At 44.3% G+C, this 21,774-nt stretch overlaps 2 protein-coding genes across 6 annotated transcripts in view; one reads left to right on the forward strand and one right to left on the reverse strand.

The window, feature by feature from the left end:
* Positions 1-1,050: 1,050 nt before the first annotated feature.
* Positions 1,051-15,787, forward strand: LOC112262727 (keratin, type II cytoskeletal 8-like). Its single transcript, XM_042329877.1, has 9 exons — positions 1,051-1,855; positions 6,879-7,087; positions 7,639-7,699; positions 8,270-8,365; positions 9,621-9,785; positions 11,316-11,441; positions 12,829-13,049; positions 14,013-14,059; positions 14,407-15,787. The coding sequence occupies exons 1-9, from the start codon at positions 1,586-1,588 to the stop codon at positions 14,514-14,516; spliced, it is 1,305 nt and encodes a 434-aa protein (XP_042185811.1). The 5' UTR covers positions 1,051-1,585; the 3' UTR covers positions 14,517-15,787.
* A 2,560-nt stretch (positions 15,788-18,347) lies between these two features.
* Positions 18,348-21,774, reverse strand: part of LOC112222046 (ceramide synthase 5) — a 44,349-nt gene continuing 40,922 nt past the window's right edge. Inside the window, exons 10-11 of one of the 5 annotated variants that reach the window (XR_006084543.1) lie at positions 19,704-20,269; positions 18,348-19,388 (exon numbers count right to left, since the gene is read on the reverse strand). Coding sequence is in view for 1 of the 5 variants with exons in the window: in XM_042329892.1 (XP_042185826.1) it covers positions 20,081-20,269 (189 nt within the window). In the remaining 4 variants the exon portion in view is untranslated. Of the gene's footprint in view, positions 19,389-19,436; positions 19,655-19,690; positions 20,270-21,774 lie in introns of those variants that run through there. The other 4 variants (XR_006084542.1, XR_006084544.1, XR_006084541.1 and 1 more) reach the window with 4 other exon arrangements.

Here is a 21,774-nt window from a genome sequence, read left to right on the forward strand (position 1 = left end):
AAAAATCTAAATAACTTCACAGATCTTCATTGTAAAGGGTTTAAACACTGTTTCCCATGCTTGTTCAATGAACCATAAACAATTAATGAACAATCACCTGTGGAACAGTCGTTAAGACACAAACAGCTTACAGACGGTAGGCAATGAAGGTCACAGTTATGAAAACTTAGGACACTAAAGAGGCCTTTCTACTGACCCAAAAGAAAGATGCCCAGGGTCCCTGCACATCTGTGGCCAGGGCAATAAATTGCAATGTCATTACTGTGACACGCCTAAGACAGCACTACAGGGAGACAGGGTGGACAGCTGATCGCTCTCGTAGTGGCAGACCACGTGTAACAACACCTGCACAGGATCGGTACATCCGAACATCACACCTGTGGGACAGGTACAGGATGGCAACAACAACTGCCTGAGATATATCAGGAACGCACAATCCCTCCATCAGTGCTCAGACAGTCCGCAATAGGCTGAGAGTGGCTGGACTGAGGGCTTGTAGGCCTGTTGTAAGGCAGGTCCTCACCAGACATCACCAACAACAACGTTGCCTATGGGCACAAACCCACCGTCGCTGGACCAGACAGGACTGGCAAAAAGTGCTCTTCATTGACGAGTCGCGGTTTTGTCACACCAGGGGTGTTGGTCGGATTCGCGTTTATCGCGAAGGAATCAGCGTTACACCGAGGCCTGTACTCTGGAGCGGGATCGATTTGGAGGTGGAGGGTCCGTCATGGTCTGCGGCGGTGTGTCACAGCATCATCGGACTGAGCTTGTTGTCATTGAGAGAGAGAGGAGGGAGAGGGGAGGGAGAGACAGAGAGAGGGAGAGAGAGAGAGAGAGAGAGAGAGAGAGAGAGAGAGAGAGAGAGAGGGGGAGGGAGAGGGGAGGGAGAGAGAGAGAGAGCGAAAATAGAGAGGGACAAAAAGGGGGAGAGAGAGAGAGAGGGGAAGGAGAAAGAGGGGGAGAGAGAGAGAGGTGAGGGAGAGAGAAAATAGAGAGGGACAAAGAGGGGGGAGAGAGGGTTCCCAGTGAATACCATTGTAAATACAACCCATATTTATGTTTATTAATTTTCCCTTTTATACTTTAACTATTTGCAAATCATTATAACACTGTATATAGACATATTATATTTGAAATTTCTCTATAATGTTTACCGTACATTTTTTATTTCACATTTGTTTATTATCTATTTAACTTGCCTTGTCAATATAAATGTATGTTTCCCATGCCAATAAAGCCCTTTCAATTGAAATTGAGAGAGGGAGAGAGAGAGGTGGGGGAGAGAGGAGGAACCGAGACAGGCAGTGTGGGGCCATGAAGAGGAGAAAGTTGAATGGGCTGTCTAACTGGTTCCGCAGAGTGAGAATAACATAACCAGAGGCCCACCCCCAGCCTGAGGAAGAGGGATTTATAAGGAGGGCAGAACACCTGAGACAACTCACTGAGGTCAGATAGTCCCGCTGCTGTCCTGTCCTCTTCTGCAGCACCACTTTAACTCTCACTCGTCTCCGTCTGTGATTCTCACGCATCTCCATCTCTCTGTCTGTGACTCTCCCTCCACCTCTCCATCTCCCCTTCCACCATGAGCCTGAGGTCCAAGCGTATCAGCAGCTCCAGTGGTTCTGTGCGGAGACACAGCGGGGGCTTCGGTGGCATGTCCCTGGGTAGCAGCTCTCTGTACGCGGGGGGCTCAAACGGCCGCCACAGCAGTCCTTTCCACTCAGTCTCTGTCAACAGGAGCCTGCTGGCCCCCCTTAACCTGGAGATCGACCCCAACCTACAGGTGACGCGCATCCATGAGAAAGAGCAGATCAAGGGCCTCAACAACCGATTCGCATCCTTCATCGATAAGGTATGTAGTCATCACTGAGAATTATTAGGTTACATCCCAATGTCTATACTAGCATACAGCTTTGATTGCTTGCCCAATACATTCATTCAATGATTTTTATTTTTTTAACCTTTATTTAACTAGGCAAGTCAGTTAAGAACAAATTCTTATTTACAATGACGGCCAAACCCGTAAACTCCCCTAACCCGGACGACGCTGGGTCAATTGTGCGCCGCCCTATGGGACTCCCAATCACGGCTGGTTGTGAGTGATACAGCCTGGATTCGAACCAGGGTGTCTGTAGTGACACCTCTAGGACTGAGATGCAGTGCCTTAGACTGCTGCGCCACTCAGGAGCCCCTACTACACAAGCTACTTCGGTTTTAGTTATCCTCATATAACATCATCATCACCACTCGGGAGCCCCTACTACACAAGCTAATCATCACCACTCAGGACCCCCTACTACACAAGCTACTTCGGTTTTAGTTATCCTCATATAACATCATCATCACCACTCGGGAGCCCCTACTACACAAGCTACTTCGGTTTTAGTTATCCTCATATAACATCATCATCACCACTGGGAGCCCCTACTACACAAGCTACTTCGGTTTTAGTTATCCTCATATAACATCATCATCACCACTCGGGAGCCCCTACTACACAAGCTAATCATCACCACTCAGGAGCCCCTACTACACAAGCTAATCATCACCACTCAGGAGCCCCTACTACACAAGCTAATCATCACCACTCAGGAGCCCCTACTACACAAGCTACTTCGGTTTTAGTTATCCTCATATAACATCATCATCACCACTCAGGAGCCCCTACTACACAAGCTAATCATCACCACTCAGGAGCCCCTACTACACAAGCTAATCATCACCACTCAGGAGCCCCTACTACACAAGCTACTTCGGTTTTAGTTATCCTCATATAACATCATCATCACCACTCAGGAGCCCCTACTACACAAGCTAATCATCACCACTCAGGAGCCCCTACTACACAAGCTAATCATCACCACTCAGGAGCCCCTACTACACAAGCTAATCATCACCACTCGGGAGCCCCTACTACAACAAGCTACTTCGGTTTTAGTTATCATCATAAATGGCACTGATTTATTGTCTTTTGAAGCAGCTACAAAAGGAGCAAAAGCTAGTTTTGGTTTTAGCCAAACTAGCCTGGAAAAGGGAGAACAAACAAAGAGTTTGCCATCTGTGTCTGTTTTCATTATGTGCGTTGCAACAATCACCCATTCAATCCCATTGATCACAATAGTGAGGATTTTTTTTGATTTATTATGCATTATTAAGTTGTCTATGGTGAATCATAGACGTTTCATATGATTTCTCAAAATCATAAACTGGTCACAAGAACACAAGCATACATCTACAAGGTGTACTTTTACAGACAAATTTGACACCAGAAGTCCTTATTCGCCAGGTCGCAGTTGCAAATGAGAACTTGTTCTCAACTAGCCTACCTGGTTAAATAAAGGTGAAATAAATTTTTTTAAAACAGCAGATTAGCAACGCTTTCAGTAGATTGGAGTTGAGTTGGGTTATGGGATGTACTTGATCAAAATGATCTTCCACATGGATTTACCTTCATCCATTAGCCTTTAGATATATGTTTGAAATAGTGATTTTGACTGTAAAACATCATATTGTGTTAATTCAGTATAGACCCATAATTGGACATGTATAGACCCATAAACTGAATTAGTGTAATAACTTAAACAAATATTTAAAGTCGATAGGTTTGTTTAGTATTTCTTGCACGAGCGTAGACCTGGTTTGTCAGAGTATTGGGACATAGCCAAAGGTGGTTCTTATGGGCTGAGATATGCAGGCATAGATCTGCTTTATATCAGTATTGGGACAGTCACAGGTGTAGACCTGGTTTGTATGAGTAATGGAGCTGAGGTTCAGGGGTAGTCCTGGTTTGTATGAGTACTGGAGCTGAGGTTCAGGGGTAGTCCTGGTTTGTAGGAGTACTGGAGCTGTGGTTCAGGGTAGTGATGGTTTGTATGAGTATTGGAGCTGAGGTTCAGGGTAGTGATGGTTTGTATGAGTATTGGAGCTGAGGTTCAGGGTAGTCCTGGTAGCCCTGATTTGTATGAGTACTGGAGCTGAGGTTCAGGGGTAGTCCTGGTTTGTATGAGTATTGGAGCTGAGGTTCAGAGGTAGTGATGGTTTGTATGAGTATTGGAGCTGAGGTTCAGGGTAGTCCTGGTAGCCCTGGTTTGTATGAGTACTGGAGCTGAGGTTCAGGGGTAGTCCTGGTTTGTATGAGTACTGGAGCTGAGGTTCAGGGGTAGTGATGGTTTGTATGAGTACTGGAGCTGAGGTTCAGGGTAGTGATGGTTTGTATGAGTACTGGAGCAGAGGTTCAGGGGTAGTGATGGTTTGTATGAGTACTGGAGCAGAGGTTCAGGGGTAGTCCTGGTTTGTATGAGTACTGGAGCTGAGGTTCAGGGGTAGTGATGGTTTGTAGGAGTACTGGAGCTGAGGTTCAGGGGTAGTGATGGTTTGTATGAGTATTGGAGCTGAGGTTCAGGGGTAGTGATGGTTTGTATGAGTATTGGAGCTGAGGTTCAGGGTAGTCCTGGTAGCCCTGGTTTGTATGAGTACTGGAGCTGAGGTTCAGGGTAAACCTGGTTTGTATGAGTACTGGAGCTGAGGTTCAGGGTAAACCTGGTTTGTATGAGTACTGGAGCTGAGGTTCAGGGGTAAACCTGGTTTGTATGAGTACTGGAGCTGAGGTTCAGGGGTAAACCTGGTTTGTATGAGTACTGGAGCTGAGGTTCAGGGTAAACCTGGTTTGTATGAGTACTGGAGCTGAGGTTCAGGGTAAACCTGACTTACAGTTTATACGTATTCAGTCTTTGGCACATTTAGACATGGCTGAGTTGACAAATTGGGTTCAAGCACAGGTGCAGACGTTGTAGGTATGTAAATTGGGTCTGAAATGCAAATGTACACCAGCAGTATTTTTATGAGAATTGGGGGTAAACCTTTAGCAGTAAACCTGTTTAGTATATATATATATATATACAAAAGTATGTGGACACCCCTTCAAATGAGTGAATTCGGCTATTTCAGCCTCACACGTTGCTGACAGGTGTATAAAATCGAGCACACAGCCATGCAATCTCCATAGACAAACATTGGCAGTAGAATGGTCTGTACTGAAGAGCCCAGTGACATTCAACTTGGCACCGTCATAGGATGCCACCTTTCCAACAAGTCGGTTCGTCAAATTTCTGCCCTGCTAGAGCTGCCCCCTGGTCAACTGTAAGTGCTGTTATTGTAAAGTGGAAACGTCTAGGGGCATCAATGGCTCAGCTTGCGAAGTGATAGGTCAAAACAAGCTCACAGAACTGGACCGCCGTGCAACACTCACTACCGATTTCCAAACTGCCTCTGGAAACACCATCAGCACAAAACGTGTTTTGTCGTGTAAAAGTCTCAGCCATATTGGGCTCTGGATCGATGGAAATGCGGATATCAGTTTGACTTGAGCTAAACCATGAAAACAAAGTCACCTGCTCCTTTCACAGCCGTGGTCACTGATACACGACTCAGCTTGCATTACAATTCCCCTTTCTCACGGAGTGGGTAACAGAGTCACAATAGAGGCTTTGTGCCTGTTCTACGCTACGGATCACCAGCTCTACAGCTCTGGGTTTCCTGTAATAACAAGCTCCTATTCCTCTCAGAAGGTAGCCTGGACCTGAGATATTTTGACACAAATCATGCCCTAATGGTGTGATTCACTTGGAATGCAAAGTCCATTTAAAGACGTCAAATAGGTCAAATACATGTAAAGTCCTATGTCCTATTATCTCTCAGCTCGGTGGTAACCTGATAAAAAAAACAGGTCAGACGTGGTGTGATCATCCAAGACCGGAAGATTCCCTGAAGTGTTTTTGGAAGGGAGCTTTTGTGTTGATCGCAGACAGACAATGGGAAGAGAATACTGAGACCTTAGGCTTGAAATAGATCCTAGAGAGATCTCAGTCAGTTGTAGCTGTTAATAAAACCAGAATAATTAACTTAACATGCAAGCACTGTTGTCTACAGTGTTATCCATTGTAATATAGTCTGGGAGATTGCTTCAGATTGCTTCTGATTGCTTCAAAGGTCTATTAATTAAAAAGACCGCTCCAAGCCCATACATTACTGCAGAAAACATGCTTGGAAAGTAAAGAGCCTCAATGACATATCAAGACAAAAATATTGTAGCAATTTGAGGTGGCTAGTCCAACCAGGACTTGGACCCAGGTCCCTGCGACTGTCAGTCCAGACTTAAGCCATTACATCAAGGGGTTTAGAACCAAGACAACGTCTTGTACCAAGGTCTCTATTAAAGTTTCTACAATGTATATGTATAGTGGACTACACTCAACATCTTCCTCCCGATGCTTCCTGATGCTCCCTGATGCTCCCTGATACTCCCTGATGCTTCCTGATGCTTCCTGATGCTCCCTGATGCTTCCTGATGCTTCCTGATGCTCCCTGATGCTCCCTGATGCTCCCTGATGCTTCCTGATGCTCCCTGATGCTCCCTGATCCTCCCCGATGCTTCCTGATGCTCCCTGATGCTTCCTGATGCTCCCTGATGCTTCCTGATGCTCCCTGATGCTTCCCTGATGCCCCTGATGCTTTCTGATGCTTCCTGATGCTCCCTGATGCTTCCTGATGCTCCCTGATGCTTCCCGATGCTCCCTGATGCTTGATGCTTCCCGATGCTCCCTGATGCTTCCGATGCTTCCTGATGCTCCCTGATGCTTCCTGATGCTCCCTGATGCTTCCCGATGCTTCCTGATGCTCCCTGATGCTCCCTGATGCTTCCTGATGCTTCCCGATGCTTTCCCTGATGCTTCCCGATGCTCCCGATGCTTCCTGATGCTCCCTGATGCTCCCCGATGCTTCCTGATGCTTCCTGATGCTTCCCGATGCTTCCCGATGCTTGGAATGTTGCGACTATTTCATCAGCTACGGGCTTTTCTCTCTCTCCTCCCTTTTAGGTGTGTTTCCTGGAGCAGCAGAATAAGGTGTTAGAGACTAAGTTTGACCTGCTGCACGGTAAGCAGACGGGCCGCTCCAACATCGAGCCGCTATTCGAGGCCTACATGGCCAACTTGCGTCGCCAGATGGACGTGGTCAACAACGACAAGACCAAGCTGGACGGAGAGCTGAGGAACATGCAAGGTCTGGTGGAGGACTTCAAACACAAGTAGGAGCCTGCCTGTCTGTCTGTCTGTCTGTCTGTCTGTCTGTCTGTCTGTCTGTCTGTCTGTCTGTCTGGAGGGAGGGCTGAGGAACATGCAAGGTCTGGTGGAGGACTTCAAACACAAGTAGGAGCCTGCCTGTCTGTCTGTCTGTCTGTCTGTCTGTCTGTCTGTCTGGAGGGAGGGAGGGTGGGAGGGAGGGAGGGAGGGCTGAGGAACATGCAAGGTCTGGTGGAGGACTCCAAACACAAGTAGGAGCCTGCCTGTCTGTCTGTCTGTCTGTCTGTCTGTCTGTCTGTCTGTCTGTCTGGGGGAGGGAGGGAGGGAGGGAGGGAGGGAGGGAGGGAGGGAGGGAGGGAGGGAGGGAGGGAGGGAGGGCTGAGGAACATGCAGGGGCTGGTGGGGGACTTCAACCACAAAAAGTCTCAGTAGCCTTAAACAGATATGTAAGGAATTGAGACAGAGCCAACCTATTTATTAAACCTTAAATGATGTATGCCAGAACCTTGCTTCCATGACCTAATTCAATATCTGGCCACCTGTTCTTCTTACCTAGATACGAAGATGAAATCAACAAGAGAAACAATCTGGAGAACGAATTTGTGATCCTGAAAAAGGTGAGAACATCACAGTTCCTCAGTGATACCTGATTTGTGTTTTAATGGTGCGGTCTCTGAAGTTCAACGTACACGTCTTCTGGACTACAATACCATACAACTTGATGTTGTAATCAGTGATACAGTGCAGCACCATGGGAGTGAGGGTGAGTTATTACACAAGCACTGCAGGGGAAAAGACACAGCAAGGCAGAGACAACAATAGCTAGTATGAGCAAACCTACCCCACCTTCTACGAGATGAAAACACATTAAGCTCCTAAGATATCATATCACCACTGAACAAGAACTGAGCGTGCGGTGTGTAGGGGAGACAAAGAACATCTCAACCAACCACAATCTCAACCTAACTAATAGCTTTGCAATTAAACTTTTGCAATCCGTCTAAATTGTTCCTGGTATGTTTCACCAAACAGTGGTAGCTACATTTGAGTCATTTACCTTGCTCAAGGGCACATCGGTAGATGTTTCACCTAGTCGGCTCAGGGATTCAAACCAGCAACCTTTTGGTTACTGACCCAATGCTCTTAACCGCTAGCCTACGAGTAACTACAGTTTGTTGTCCTTTCAGGATGTGGACTCAGCATACCTGGTGAAGGCAGACCTGGAAAACAAGGGAGGAGCTCTGACTGATGAGATAAACTTCCTCAGGTCCATCTATGAGGAGGTAAGGTCATTGCTGTATTTACTGTATTACAATATATTACAATACATTACAATATATTACGATACAATACAATATCTTCCAATACAATATATTACAATACATTACAATATATTACAATATATTACAATACAATACAATATATTACAATATATTACAATACAACACAATATATTACAATACAATACAATATCTTCCAATACAATATATTACAATACAACACAATATATTACAATACAATACATTACAGTATATTACAATACAATACATTACAATATCTTAAAATACAATACAATATTATACAATACAATACATTACAATATATTACAATACAATACATTACAAGGCAATAATATATTATAATACAATATATTACAATACAATATATTGCAATACAATGCAATATAATATATTACAATACAATGCAATATAATAGATTACAATACAATATAGTACAATACGATACATTATAATACAATATAATATATTACAATACAATATATTACCATACAATATATTACAATACAATACAATATATTACAATACAATTTATTACAATACAATACAATATATTACAATACAATACAATATTTTACAATACAATACAATACAATGTATAACAATACAATACAATATATTACAATACAAAATATTACCATACAATATATTACATTACAATATATTACAATACAATACATTACAATATCTTAAAATACAATACAATATATAACAATACAATATATTACCATACAAAATATTACAATACAATACAATATATTACAATACAATGTATTCAAATACAATATAATATATTACAATATAATAGAATATATTACAATACAAAATATCACCAAACAATATAGTACTATACAATACAATATATTACAATACAATATATTACATTACAATATATTACAATACAATACACAAGTAGCCCTGTATGGCGCAGGCAGTTGGTGAAAGGTTGTAGGTTCAAATTCGGCAAGGGGCGGCAGGGTAGCCTAGTGGTTCGAGCGTTTGACTAGTAACCGGAAAGTTGCAAGTTCAAACCCCCGAGCTGACAAGGTACAAGTCTGTCGGTCTGCCCCTGAACAAGGCAGTTAACCCACTGTTCCTAGACCGTCATTGAAAATAAGAATTTGTTCTTAACTGACTTGCCTAGTTAAATAAAGGTAAAAAATAAAAAAATAAAAGAGGATCACATACAAAAAAAAATGTATGAACACACTGTACTGTTAGAATGTTTGTTTCCATCCAGGAGCTGCATGAGCTGCAGGCCAGCATCAGGGACACCTCTGTGGTGGTGCAGATGGACAACAGTCGAGACCTCAACATGGACCAGATAGTGGCTGACGTCAAGGCTCAGTACGAAGACATTGCTACCAAAAGCCGAGAGGAGGCTGAGATGTGGTACAAATCCAAGGTGAACAACAGTTGACTATTCTAGGATTTAAGTGGTTCATTAAAAAGAGGATTTTTTTTTGTCTTACTACATTGAAATCAATATTATAATACAATACAATACATTACAATATCTTAAAATACAATACAATACATTACAATATCTTAAAATACAATACAATATATTACAATACAATACAATACATTACAATATCTTAAAATGCAATACAATACATTACAATATCTTAAGATACAATACAATATATAACAATACAATATATTACCATACAATATATTACAATACAATACAATACAATACATTACAATATCTTAAAATACAATACAATTTACTACTGAGCCATAGTTGCTGGAACCATTCAGCCAGGCTAGACCAAGGAGTGGAATGATAGATAAACAGACTGGTAGCCAGGCTAGACCAAGGAGTGGAATGATAGCTAAACAGACTGGTAGCCAGGCTAGACCAAGGAGTGGAATGATAGATAAACAGACTGGTAGCCAGGCTAGAACAAGGAGTGGAATGATAGATAAACAGACTGGTAGCCAGGCTAGACCAAGGAGTGGAATGATAGCTAAACAGACTGGTAGCCAGGCTAGACCAAGGAGTGGAATGATAGCTAAACAGACTGGTAGCCAGGCTAGACCAAGGAGTGGAATGATAGATAAACAGACTGGTAGCCAGGCTAGAACAAGGAGTGGAATGATAGATAAACAGACTGGTAGCCAGGCTAGACCAAGGAGTGGAATGATAGCTAAACAGACTGGTAGCCAGGCTAGACCAAGGAGTGGAATGATAGATAAACAGACTGGTAACCAGGCTAGACCAAGGAGTGGAATGATAGCTAAACAGACTGGTAGCCAGGCTAGACCAAGGAGTGGAATGATAGATAAACAGACTGGTAACCAGGCTAGACCAAGGAGTGGAATGTTAGCTAAACAGACTGGTAGCCAGGCTAGACCAAGGAGTGGAATGATAGCTAAACAGACTGGTAGCCAGGCTAGAACAAGGAGTGGAATGATAGCTAAACAGACTGGTAGCCAGGCTAGAACAAGGAGTGGAATGATAGCTAAACAGACTGGTAGCCAGGCTAGACCAAGGAGTGGAATGATAGCTAAACAGACTGGTAGCCAGGCTAGAACAAGGAGTGGAATGATAGCTAAACAGACTGGTAGCCAGGCTAGACCAAGGAGTGGAATGTTAGCTAAACAGACTGGTAACCAGGCTAGACCAAGGAGTGGAATGTTAGCTAAACAGACTGGTAGCCAGGCTAGACCAAGGAGTGGAATGTTAGCTAAACAGACTGGTAGCCAGGCTAGACCAAGGAGTGGAATGTTAGCTAAACAGACTGGTAGCCAGGCTAGACCAAGGAGTGGAATGTTAGCTAAACAGACTGGTAACCAGGCTAGACCAAGGAGTGGAATGTTAGCTAAACAGACTGGTAACCAGGCTAGACCAAGGAGTGGAAGGATAGCTAAGCAGACTGGTTACCAGTCTCAGGACCATTAAGTAATGCGTCATGTTCTTCTCCCTCAGTTTAACCAGATGGCCGTCCAGGCCATGCAGTACGGAGACGAGCTGAGGAACACCAAGGGAGAGATAGCAGAAATCAACCGCTTGATCGGCCGTCTGCAGAGTGAGATAGAAGCTGTCAAAAGACTGGTAGTTTGTTCACTTCTTCAAATCAGTTCACTTATGGTTCGGACCACTTTGAGGCACGGTAATATCAAACAAAATTATGGATGCAGCACCCTGTTGGATGGGATCTACTTTATGGGATAAAAGATTAAAAAGCTTTGGCACGGAGTGTTGCCGCGAAGACCGTATATATGCCATTCGGTGTGATGAGGCTTGACAGGGGGCAGTATTTTCACGTCCGGATGAAATGCATGCCCAAATTCAACTGCCTGCTACTCATCCCCAGAAGATAAGATATGCATATTATTGGTAGATTTGGAAAGAAAACACTCTGAAGTTTCTAAAACTGTTTGAATCATGTCTGTGAGTATAACAGAACTTATTTAGCAGGCGAAACCCTGAGGACAAACCATTCAGATAGTTTTTTTTGGTCACTCTCTTTTCAATACGTTTTCATTGGGAATCTCGATTTCTAAGGGACCTTCTTGCAGTTCCAATCGCTTCCACTGGATGTCAACAGTCTTTAGAAATTGGTTGAGGTTTTCCCTTTGTGTAATGAAGAAGCACGGCCATCCAGAACGAGGGTCACTTGTAGTGTACTGTTAGATAGAGGTGCGTGACCAGAAAGCTAGCTACAGTTTGTTTTCCTCCTGTATTGAACACAGATCATCCAGTCTTCAATTTTATCAATTATTTACGTAAAAAAATACCTAAAGTTGTATTACAAAAGTAGTTTGAAATGTTTTGGCAAAGTTTACAGGTAACTTTTGAGATATTTTGTAGTCACCGGTTGGAACCGGTGTTTTTCTGGATCAAACGCGCCAAATAAATGGTCATTTTGGATATATATTGACGGAATTAATCAAACAAAAGGACCATTTGTGATGTTTATGGGACATATTGGAGTGCCAACAAAAGAAGCTCGTCAAAGGTAAGGCATGAATTATATTTTTATTTCTGCGTTTTGTGTCGTGCCTGCAGGGTTGAAATATGCTTCTCTCTCTTTGTTTACTGTTGTGCTATCCTCAGATAATAGCATCGTTTGCTTTCGCTGAAAAGCCTTTTTGAAATCTGACATGTTGGCTGGATTCACAACAAATGTAGCTTTAATTTGCTATCTTGCATGTGTAATTTCATGAACATTTGATTTTTAAAGTAATTTATTTGAATTTGGCGCACTGCATTTTCCCTGGCTTTTGGCCAGGTGGGACGCTACCGTCCCACATATCCCAGAGAGGTAAGCAAGTACTGCCATTGACTTAATGCAGCCGTAACCCTGGTGTTGACGTCACATGGCGAGCCGACCTGGTGAACCAGATAGCCGAGGCTGAGAGGCCGGGGGGGAGCTGGCTGTGGAAGTGGCGAAGTCTCTAACCTAACCTAACTCTAACTATACATATCTATAATGTAGCGAGCCAACCTGGAGGACCAGATAGCCGAGGCTGAGGGCCGCGGGGAGCTGGCTGTGAAGGAGGCCAAGTCCAAGATGAGAGATCTGGAGGATGCTCTGCAGAGGGCCAAGCAGGACATGGTCAGGCAGCTCAGAGAGTACCAAGACCTGATGAACATCAAGCTGGCTCTGGACATAGAGATAGCCACCTACAGAAAACTACTGGAGGGAGAGGAGGACAGGTATGGAGGGGGAGGACAGGTATGGAGGGAGAGGGCAGGTATTGGGGGGGGTTATGGAGGGAGAGGAGGACAGGTATGGAGGGGGATGAGGACAGGTGTGGAGGGAGAGGACAGGTATGGGGGTAGGTATGGAGGGAGAGGAGGACAGGTATGGAGGGGGAGGACAGGTATGGAGGGAGAGGGCAGGTATTGGGGGGTTATGGAGGGAGAGGAGGACAGGTATGGAGGGGGATGAGGACAGGTGTGGAGGGAGAGGACAGGTATGGGGGGTAGGTATGGAGGGAGAGGAGGACAGGTATGAAGGGGAGGACAGGTATGGAGGGAGAGGACAGGTATGGAGGGAGAGAACAGGTGTAGAGAGAGAGGACAGGTATGGAGGGGGAGGACAGGTATGGAGGGGGAGGAGGAGGACAGGCATGGAGGGAGAGGACTGGTATGGAGGGAGAGGAGGACAGGTATGGAGGGAGAGGAGGACAGGTATGGAGGGGGAGGATAGGTATGGAGGGAGAGGAGGACAGGTATGGAGGGAGAGGAGGACAGGTATGGAGGGAGAGGAGGACAGATGTGAAGGGGGAGGACAGATGTGAAGGGGGAGGACAGGTATGGAGGGGGAGGACAGGTATGAAGGGGGAGGACAGGTGTGAAGGGGGAGGACAGGTATGGAGGGAGAGGAGGACAGGTATGCAGGGGGAGGACAGGTATGGAGGGAGAGGAGGACAGGTATGGAGGGAGAGAGGACAGGTATGAAGGGGGAGGACAGGTATGAAGGGAGAGGACAGGTATGGAGGGAGAGGACAGGTATGAAGGGAGAGGAGGACAGTTAATATTATAGACACACATTATACAGTATGTATGGTGTCTATAGGTTGTGGTTCTAAACAAGGACCGAACAATGTGTGAAAAGTGTTATCTGCAATATTTTCCCAAACTGAAGCAGCACACTTGTATCTATTTTTCTCTCAGGATTGGACATCAATCTATTCTCAACATCCAGTCAGTGTCCAACTACAGTAAGTAGTATACTGTATGTACTACTGAAAGAATTTAATCAGTGAATGTACTTAATGTTATCCGTTGACTAGAATGACACTAAAATGCTGTATTTTTCAGACACAAGATCAGATGTTAGGCTCTAACCAATAGACTGCCACTGTTGTGTTCTGTCGTTCTGTCCAGGTTCTAACCAATAGACTGCCCACTGTTGTGTTCTGTCCAGGTTCTAACCAATAGACTGCTGCTGTTGTGTTCTGTCGTTCTGTCCAGGTTCTAACCAATAGACTGCAGCTGTTGTGTTCTGTCGTTCTGTCCAGGTTCTAACCAATAGACTGGCGCTGTTGTGTCGTGTCGTTCTGTCCAGGTTCTAGGAGTTCCAGTAATGGATACCACAGCAGCTCCATCTCCCCTACACCCAAGCTGCTGATTAAAACAACTGAACAAAAAGACAGCTCCAGATTCAGCTCTCATTAAAAAAAACCCCGTCGGATCCTTCTGGCTGAGGGTGAAGAACCATTATATAAGAGTTTATAACAGATCTATAGCAATTTTCTGGATTATTTTTGTCAATCTACATTCTGTAAAGAGCATGAGAGAATAGCGTAAAATCATGAGATGATAGATTTGTGTTTGTAGCTAGAGGAATATAAACATTTGGTTGTTCTTACTGTAAAGAAAATAAGAAAACATATGTATCAGTATATAAAAATATGTATTTTGAGAAACCGTTTGTCTTATTTGGCGCATACAGACTGCTATGCAACAGCTGGAATAGAGGTCAAAACCCATTGTAGTGAGACAGCAGACTAATAACAGCATCGTCCTCATGCAGCGAGATAATGGTTCTTATGGGGTCAGGAAACAGGACACAACCAACTGGGTTTGGCTATCTACTTCCTGTGTCACAGGTGCATGCTGTAGACAGGGCTAATAGAGGTCAAAACCCATTGTAGTGAGACAGTAGACTAATAACAGCATCGTCCTCATGCAGCGAGATAATGGTTCTTATGGGGTCAGGAAACAGGACACAACCAACTGGGTTTGGCTATCTACTTCCTGTGTCACAGGTGCATGCTGTAGACAGGGCTAATAGAGGTCAAAACCCATTGTAGTGAGACAGTAGACTAATAACAGCATCGTCCTCATGCAGCGAGATAATGGTTCTTATGGGGTCAGGAAACAGGACACCACCAACTGGGTTTGGCTATCTACTTCCTGTGTCACAGGTGCATGCTGTAGACAGGGCTAATAGAGGTGATTTTCTATTGAACTTACTCAGAGAGTTCTGTTAAAGTTTAGAATTCAAACGCCTCTTCTTCTTCTTCTTCTTCAGATAGATGATCTTTCTTTAGAAAACTGTCAAGCTTGCTCATCATCTCCCTTTTTCTCTACGGTTCTTTAATTGCATCAGCTCTTTGGCGCGTTTAATGGCTACCACTCTGACTTTATATTTGAAAAAATTCCCCATCTACTTCCATGACCCATGTCTTCTTGCAAAAAAACATCTTTAGCTAATGCTAATCGATGAGATTCATGTAGCTAGTACTGGTCGTTGTGACGTTCCTGGAGAACCTGCTCCGGTTCCGACAGGAACACCATGTCGACCACCGCAAAGCGTCTCGCCGACTTCAGACAACGGGGGGGGGGTTTCCTGCCTCAATGATGCTATTGACACTCTACGGGGGATACCAGTGCACCATGTGGGGATACCTGTGCACCATGTGGGGATACCTGTGCACCATGTGGGGATACCTGTGCACCATGCGGGATACCTGTGTACCATGTGGGGATACCTGTGCACCATGTGGGGATACCTGTGCACCATGTGGGGATACCTGTGCACCATGGGGGATACCTGTGCACCATGCAGGGATACCTGTGCACCATGCGGGGATACCTGTGCACCATGCGGGGATACCTGTGCACCATGCGGGGATACCTGTGCACCATGCGGGGATACCTGTGCACCATGTGGGGATACCTGTGCACCATGTGGGGATACCTGTGCACCATGTGGGGATACCTGTGCACCATGCAGGGATACCTGTGCACCATGTGGGGATACCTGTGCACCATGTGGGGATACCTGTGCACCATGTGGGGATACCTGTGCACCATGTGGGGATACCTGTGCACCATGCGGGGATACCTGTGCACCATGTGGGGATACCTGTGCACCATGTGGGGATACCTGTGCACCATGCGGGGATACCTGTGCACCATGTGGGGATACCTGTGCACCATGTGGGGATACCTGTGTACCATGCGGGGATACCTGTGTACCATGCGGGGATACCTGTGCACCATGCAGGATACCGCTACATGAACAAGCAGAAAGAGCTGCAGGTCGAGGCAGAAAACCAGGAAGTGGAGGCCCTCAGTCCATAGAGGCCTGGATCGTTTGTCCACAAACTCATGGACATTTCTATTCCTCTCAATAGACTTCAAAATGATAATATTTGGGTATTGATCGTGTGATCAACTGTTTTGTGTAGTTAAAGAATGAGAATGTCTTCAGTCTCCTTCTCCTCATGGTCCTGGACTTGACCCTTTAGCACACAGAAGATACCACCACAGAGAAGATCTTTATAAACTCTACTGGATTACTTGTTAAGTTATTAAATGCCTAGCACGGTTTGGGTGGTGGGGTATTGTCATTTTACAACCGCGGAATATGAATAAAAACATATCTTTCACAAACATGTATTTGTTTATTTCTTTAAAAAATATATATATACAGTAATAACTTTAGTTCAACTGATAAAACAGGGAGAGAACATCCTCCCCAACAAACTGCTGCATTACATTAAAAAGTGGAATAAAAATTGAAACAGTCAGACCCCATTCTATGGACACAATGGAATGAAAATAGAGTCAGACCCCATTCTATGGACACAATGGAATGAAAATACAGTCAGACCCCATTCTATGGACACAATGGAATGAAAATACAGTCAGACCCCATTCTATGGACACAATGGAATGAAAATACAGTCAGACCCCATTCTATGGACACAATGGAATGAAAATAGAGTCAGACCCCATTCTATGGACACAATGGAATGAAAATAGAGTCAGACCCCATTCTATGGACACAATGGAATGAAAATAGTCAGACCCCATTCTATGGACACAATGGAATGAAAATACAGTCAGACCCCATTCTATGGACACAATGGAATGAAAATACAGTCAGACCCCATTCTATGGACACAATGGAATTAAAATAGTCAGACCCCATTCTATGGACACAATGGAATGAAAATACAGTCAGACCCCATTCTATGGACACAATGGAATGAAAATACAGTCAGACCCCATTCTATGGACACAATGGAATGAAAATACAGTCAGACCCCATTCTATGGACACAATGGAATGAAAATAGAGTCAGACCCCATTCTATGGACACAATGGAATGAAAATACAGTCAGACCCCATTCTGTGGACACAATGGAATGAAAATACAGTCAGACCCCATTCTATGGACACAATGGAATGAAAATACAGTCAGACCCCATTCTATGGACACAATGGAATTAAAATAGCTACAGGCCCATAGACTTGACAGAAGGGAATTAAACAAGTGTTTTTAATCAGTTAAATGTAATCCGTTTTGATTCTATGGGTCACGGTGGTGTCTGTCTATTCATTCATCGTCTGTTGTCATAGTCACCGATCATTGTCAGTGCAGTACAGTATAATTAAGAGTCAGAGTTGAATGAAGAAACAGACTTCAAACGTCCAGGGAACTGGATGAGAGGAAAAGCACTTCAAGATGTAGCGTAGGATAGGATGAACTAGTGGTGGAAAGGTCTCACAGACATTCTCACTATAGGGCCGACCTGAACAGTACTGTGCTGGCTCAGATATGCCTGATTCTCACTATAGGGCCGACCTGAATAGTACTGTGTTGGCTCAGATATGCCTGATTCTCACTATAGGGCCGACCTGAATAGTACTGTGTTGGCTCAGATATGCCTGATTCTCACTATAGGGCCGACCTGAATAGTACTGTGTTGGCTCAGATATGCCTGATTCTCACTATAGGGCCGACCTGAATAGTACTGTGTTGGCTCAGATATGCCTGAATCTCACTATAGGGCCGACCTGAATAGTACTGTGTTGGCTCAGATATGCCTGAATCTCACTATAGGGCCGACCTGAATAGTGAATCTCACTATAGGGCCGACCTGAATAGTACTGTGTTGGCTCAGATATGCCTGAATCTCACTATAGGGCCGACCTGAATAGTACTGTGTTGGCTCAGATATGAATCTCACTATAGAAATAGTACTGTGTTGGCTCAGATATGCCTGAATCTCACTATAGGGCCGACCTGAATAGTACTGTGTTGGCTCAGATATGCCTGAATCTCACTATAGGGCCGACCTGAATAGTACTGTGTTGGCTCAGATATGCCTGAATCTCACTATAGGGCCGACCTGAATAGTACTGTGTTGGCTCAGATATGCCTGAATCTCACTATAGGGCCGACCTGAATAGTACTGTGTTGGCTCAGATATGCCTGAATCTCACTATAGGGCCGACCTGAATAGTACTGTGTTGGCTCAGATATGCCTGAATCTCACTATAGGGCCGACCTGAATAGTACTGTGTTGGCTCAGATATGCCTGAATCTCACTATAGGGCCGACCTGAATAGTACTGTGTTGGCTCAGATATGCCTGAATCTCACTATAGGGCCGACCTGAATAGTACTGTGTTGGCTCAGATATGCCTGAATCTCACTATAGGGCCGACCTGAATAGTACTGTGTTGGCTCAGATATGCCTGAATCTCACTATAGGGCCGACCTGAATAGTACTGTGTTGGCTCAGATATGCCTGAATCTCACTATAGGGCCGACCTGAATAGTACTGTGTTGGCTCAGATATGCCTGAATCTCACTATAGGGCCGACCTGAATAGTACTGTGTTGGCTCAGATATGCCTGAATCTCACTATAGGGCCGACCTGAATAGTACTGTGTTGGCTCAGATATGCCTGAATCTCACTATAGGGCCGACCTGAATAGTACTGTGTTGGCTCAGATATGCCTGAATCTCACTATAGGGCCGACCTGAATAGTACTGTGTTGGCTCAGATATGCCTGAATCTCACTATAGGGCCGACCTGAATAGTACTGTGTTGGCTCAGATATGCCTGAATCTCACTATAGGGCCGACCTGAATAGTACTGTGTTGGCTCAGATATGCCTGAATCTCACTATAGGGCCGACCTGAATAGTACTGTGTTGGCTCAGATATGCCTGAATCTCACTATAGGGCCGACCTGAATAGTACTGTGTTGGCTCAGATATGCCTGAATCTCACTATAGGGCAGACCTGAATAGTACTGTGTTGGCTCAGATATGCCTGAATCTCACTATAGGGGCAGACCTGAATAGTACTGTGTTGGCTCAGATATGCCTGAATCTCACTATAGGGCCGACCTGAATAGTACTGTGTTGGCTCAGATATGCCTGAATCTCACTATAGGGCCGACCTGAATAGTACTGTGTTGGCTCAGATATGCCTGAATCTCACTATAGGGCCGACCTGAATAGTACTGTGTTGGCTCAGATATGCCTGAATCTCACTATAGGGCCGACCTAGTACTGTGTTGGCTCAGATATGCCTGAATCTCACTATAGGGCCGACCTGAATAGTACTGTGTTGGCTCAGATATGCCTGAATCTCACTATAGGGCCGACCTGAATAGTACTGTGTTGGCTCAGATATGCCTGAATCTCACTATAGGGCACCTGAATAGTACTGTGTTGGCTCAGATATGCCTGAATCTCACTATAGGGCCGACCTGAATAGTACTGTGTTGGCTCAGATATGCCTGAATCTCACTATAGGGCCGACCTGAATAGTACTGTGTTGGCTCAGATATTTTCCTTTTCTTTTTGACATGGTTCTTTCCAGCACAGCTCCGACAACTAGTGGCTGCCCAGTGTAACCAGGCCAGACATATTGGACCCCCGTGGTCAGCCCTATACTGTGAATCTGACAGCGGACTCCTCTTTCTTGTGTCACCAACTGCTGCTGCTGCTGCTGCTACGTATCTGTTGTGGCCAGGTTATAGTGGCGACGGCGTGGCCGTTGGTGCCGTTCTCTACTTTAGGAGAGAACACCATTTTAACCCCCTTGTTATTGGTACCGTTGGTGTCCACCTCCTCCTCTGAGCTGCTCTCAACATCACTGCGGTCATCCTTAGAAACCTGTCAGACAGACAGAAATACAATGTTACAATTCAAAGTGACACAATGGATATTTCCAGAAGTATCCAGTAGTAGTGCACGTTTTTTGACAGACGTCACATAGAATGACGTTTTTAAAAAAAAATTTAAACTATGGATATCATTACCCAAAGAATAGAACGCAGTTACACAGGATAAACCGGTACAGGGCGGCAGGGTAGCCTAGTGGTTAAATAAGAATTTGTTCTTAACTGACTTGCCTAGTAAAATAAAGGTAAAATTAAGGAATGGACATTTTGTACAAGTATCGGCTGATGGCGACAATGTAGTTGGCAGAACTCTGAGAGACGCATCACAATTGAACTCCGTAGACATTTAGCTCGACAGCCTGGAAACATGTTACCAGATCTTAAAAAGATTCATGCACTTAATCGTCATAGGTTATTTACAAATACATAAATAACATTAGAATATCTTCATATATAAATTATTTCTGGTCAACAACAAAAATAAAAATAGATCAGACTTCCCTTAATGAATTCTGACTCCCAAAACCTGCACATGCTCGCAAGTGCCACAAGATAGGAGTTTAAAGGAGCATGTAAAATCTGACGAGCCCGTCTGGCTCATATGCATAAAGCCACAACCATATGAACAAAAATGACATTGACAGACTGCAAAAAGCAGAGCAGAGAAGGTAGTTGTCAATCTGGTGGGAAGTGAGCTGACAAACCGGATGCTATTTCCTGCAGCTGTGCACCCCCCCCCAATAACAACAGCTCTCCGCACCTCTCCCAAAACCTGTATATGTATGTGTGTCTTTCAGAGGGGTTGGGTTAAAAGTGGAAGTCAAATTTCGGTTGGACCTTGTGTGCAATTGACCAATAGACGGATCTTAAATCGTAGTTAGACAGTAAAGCAAGGACAAGTGGAGTGAAGAATAAGGACTGAGGAGACGGAGAGACGGGACCCTCCACCAAAGAGAGGAAACAAACCACCTCTGCAGAGAGAAGGACAGCGATTCAAAACATGAAGAGGAAGAAAGCAATGAACAAACACGAAGTGTTACCTATAGCTTCCACACTCACAGCATTTTTTAAACGTTTATTTTATTTTTATCTTTATTTAACTAGGCAAGTCAGTTAAGAACAAATTCTTATTTTCAATGACAACCTAGGTGGGTTAACAGCCTGTTCAGGGGCAGAACGACAGATTTGTACCTTGTCAGCTCGGGGATTCGAACTTGCAACCTTTCGGTTACCAGTCCAACTCTCTAACCACTAGGCTACCCTGCCACCCCTTTCATAACTATAGCCTGAGGTCTGACATAATGGAATGTCATAACTATAGCCTGAGGTCTGACATAATGGAATGTCATAACTATAGCCTGAGGTCTGACATAATGGAATGTCATAACTATAGCCTGAGGTCTGACATAATGGAATGTCATAACTATAGCCTGAGGTCTGACATAATGGAATGTCATAACTAACTGAGGTCTGACAAAATGGAATGTCATAACTATA

This window comes from Oncorhynchus tshawytscha, linkage group LG02 (genome assembly GCF_018296145.1).
Source record: "Oncorhynchus tshawytscha isolate Ot180627B linkage group LG02, Otsh_v2.0, whole genome shotgun sequence".
In the NCBI taxonomy this organism is placed as follows: domain Eukaryota; kingdom Metazoa; phylum Chordata; class Actinopteri; order Salmoniformes; family Salmonidae; genus Oncorhynchus; species Oncorhynchus tshawytscha.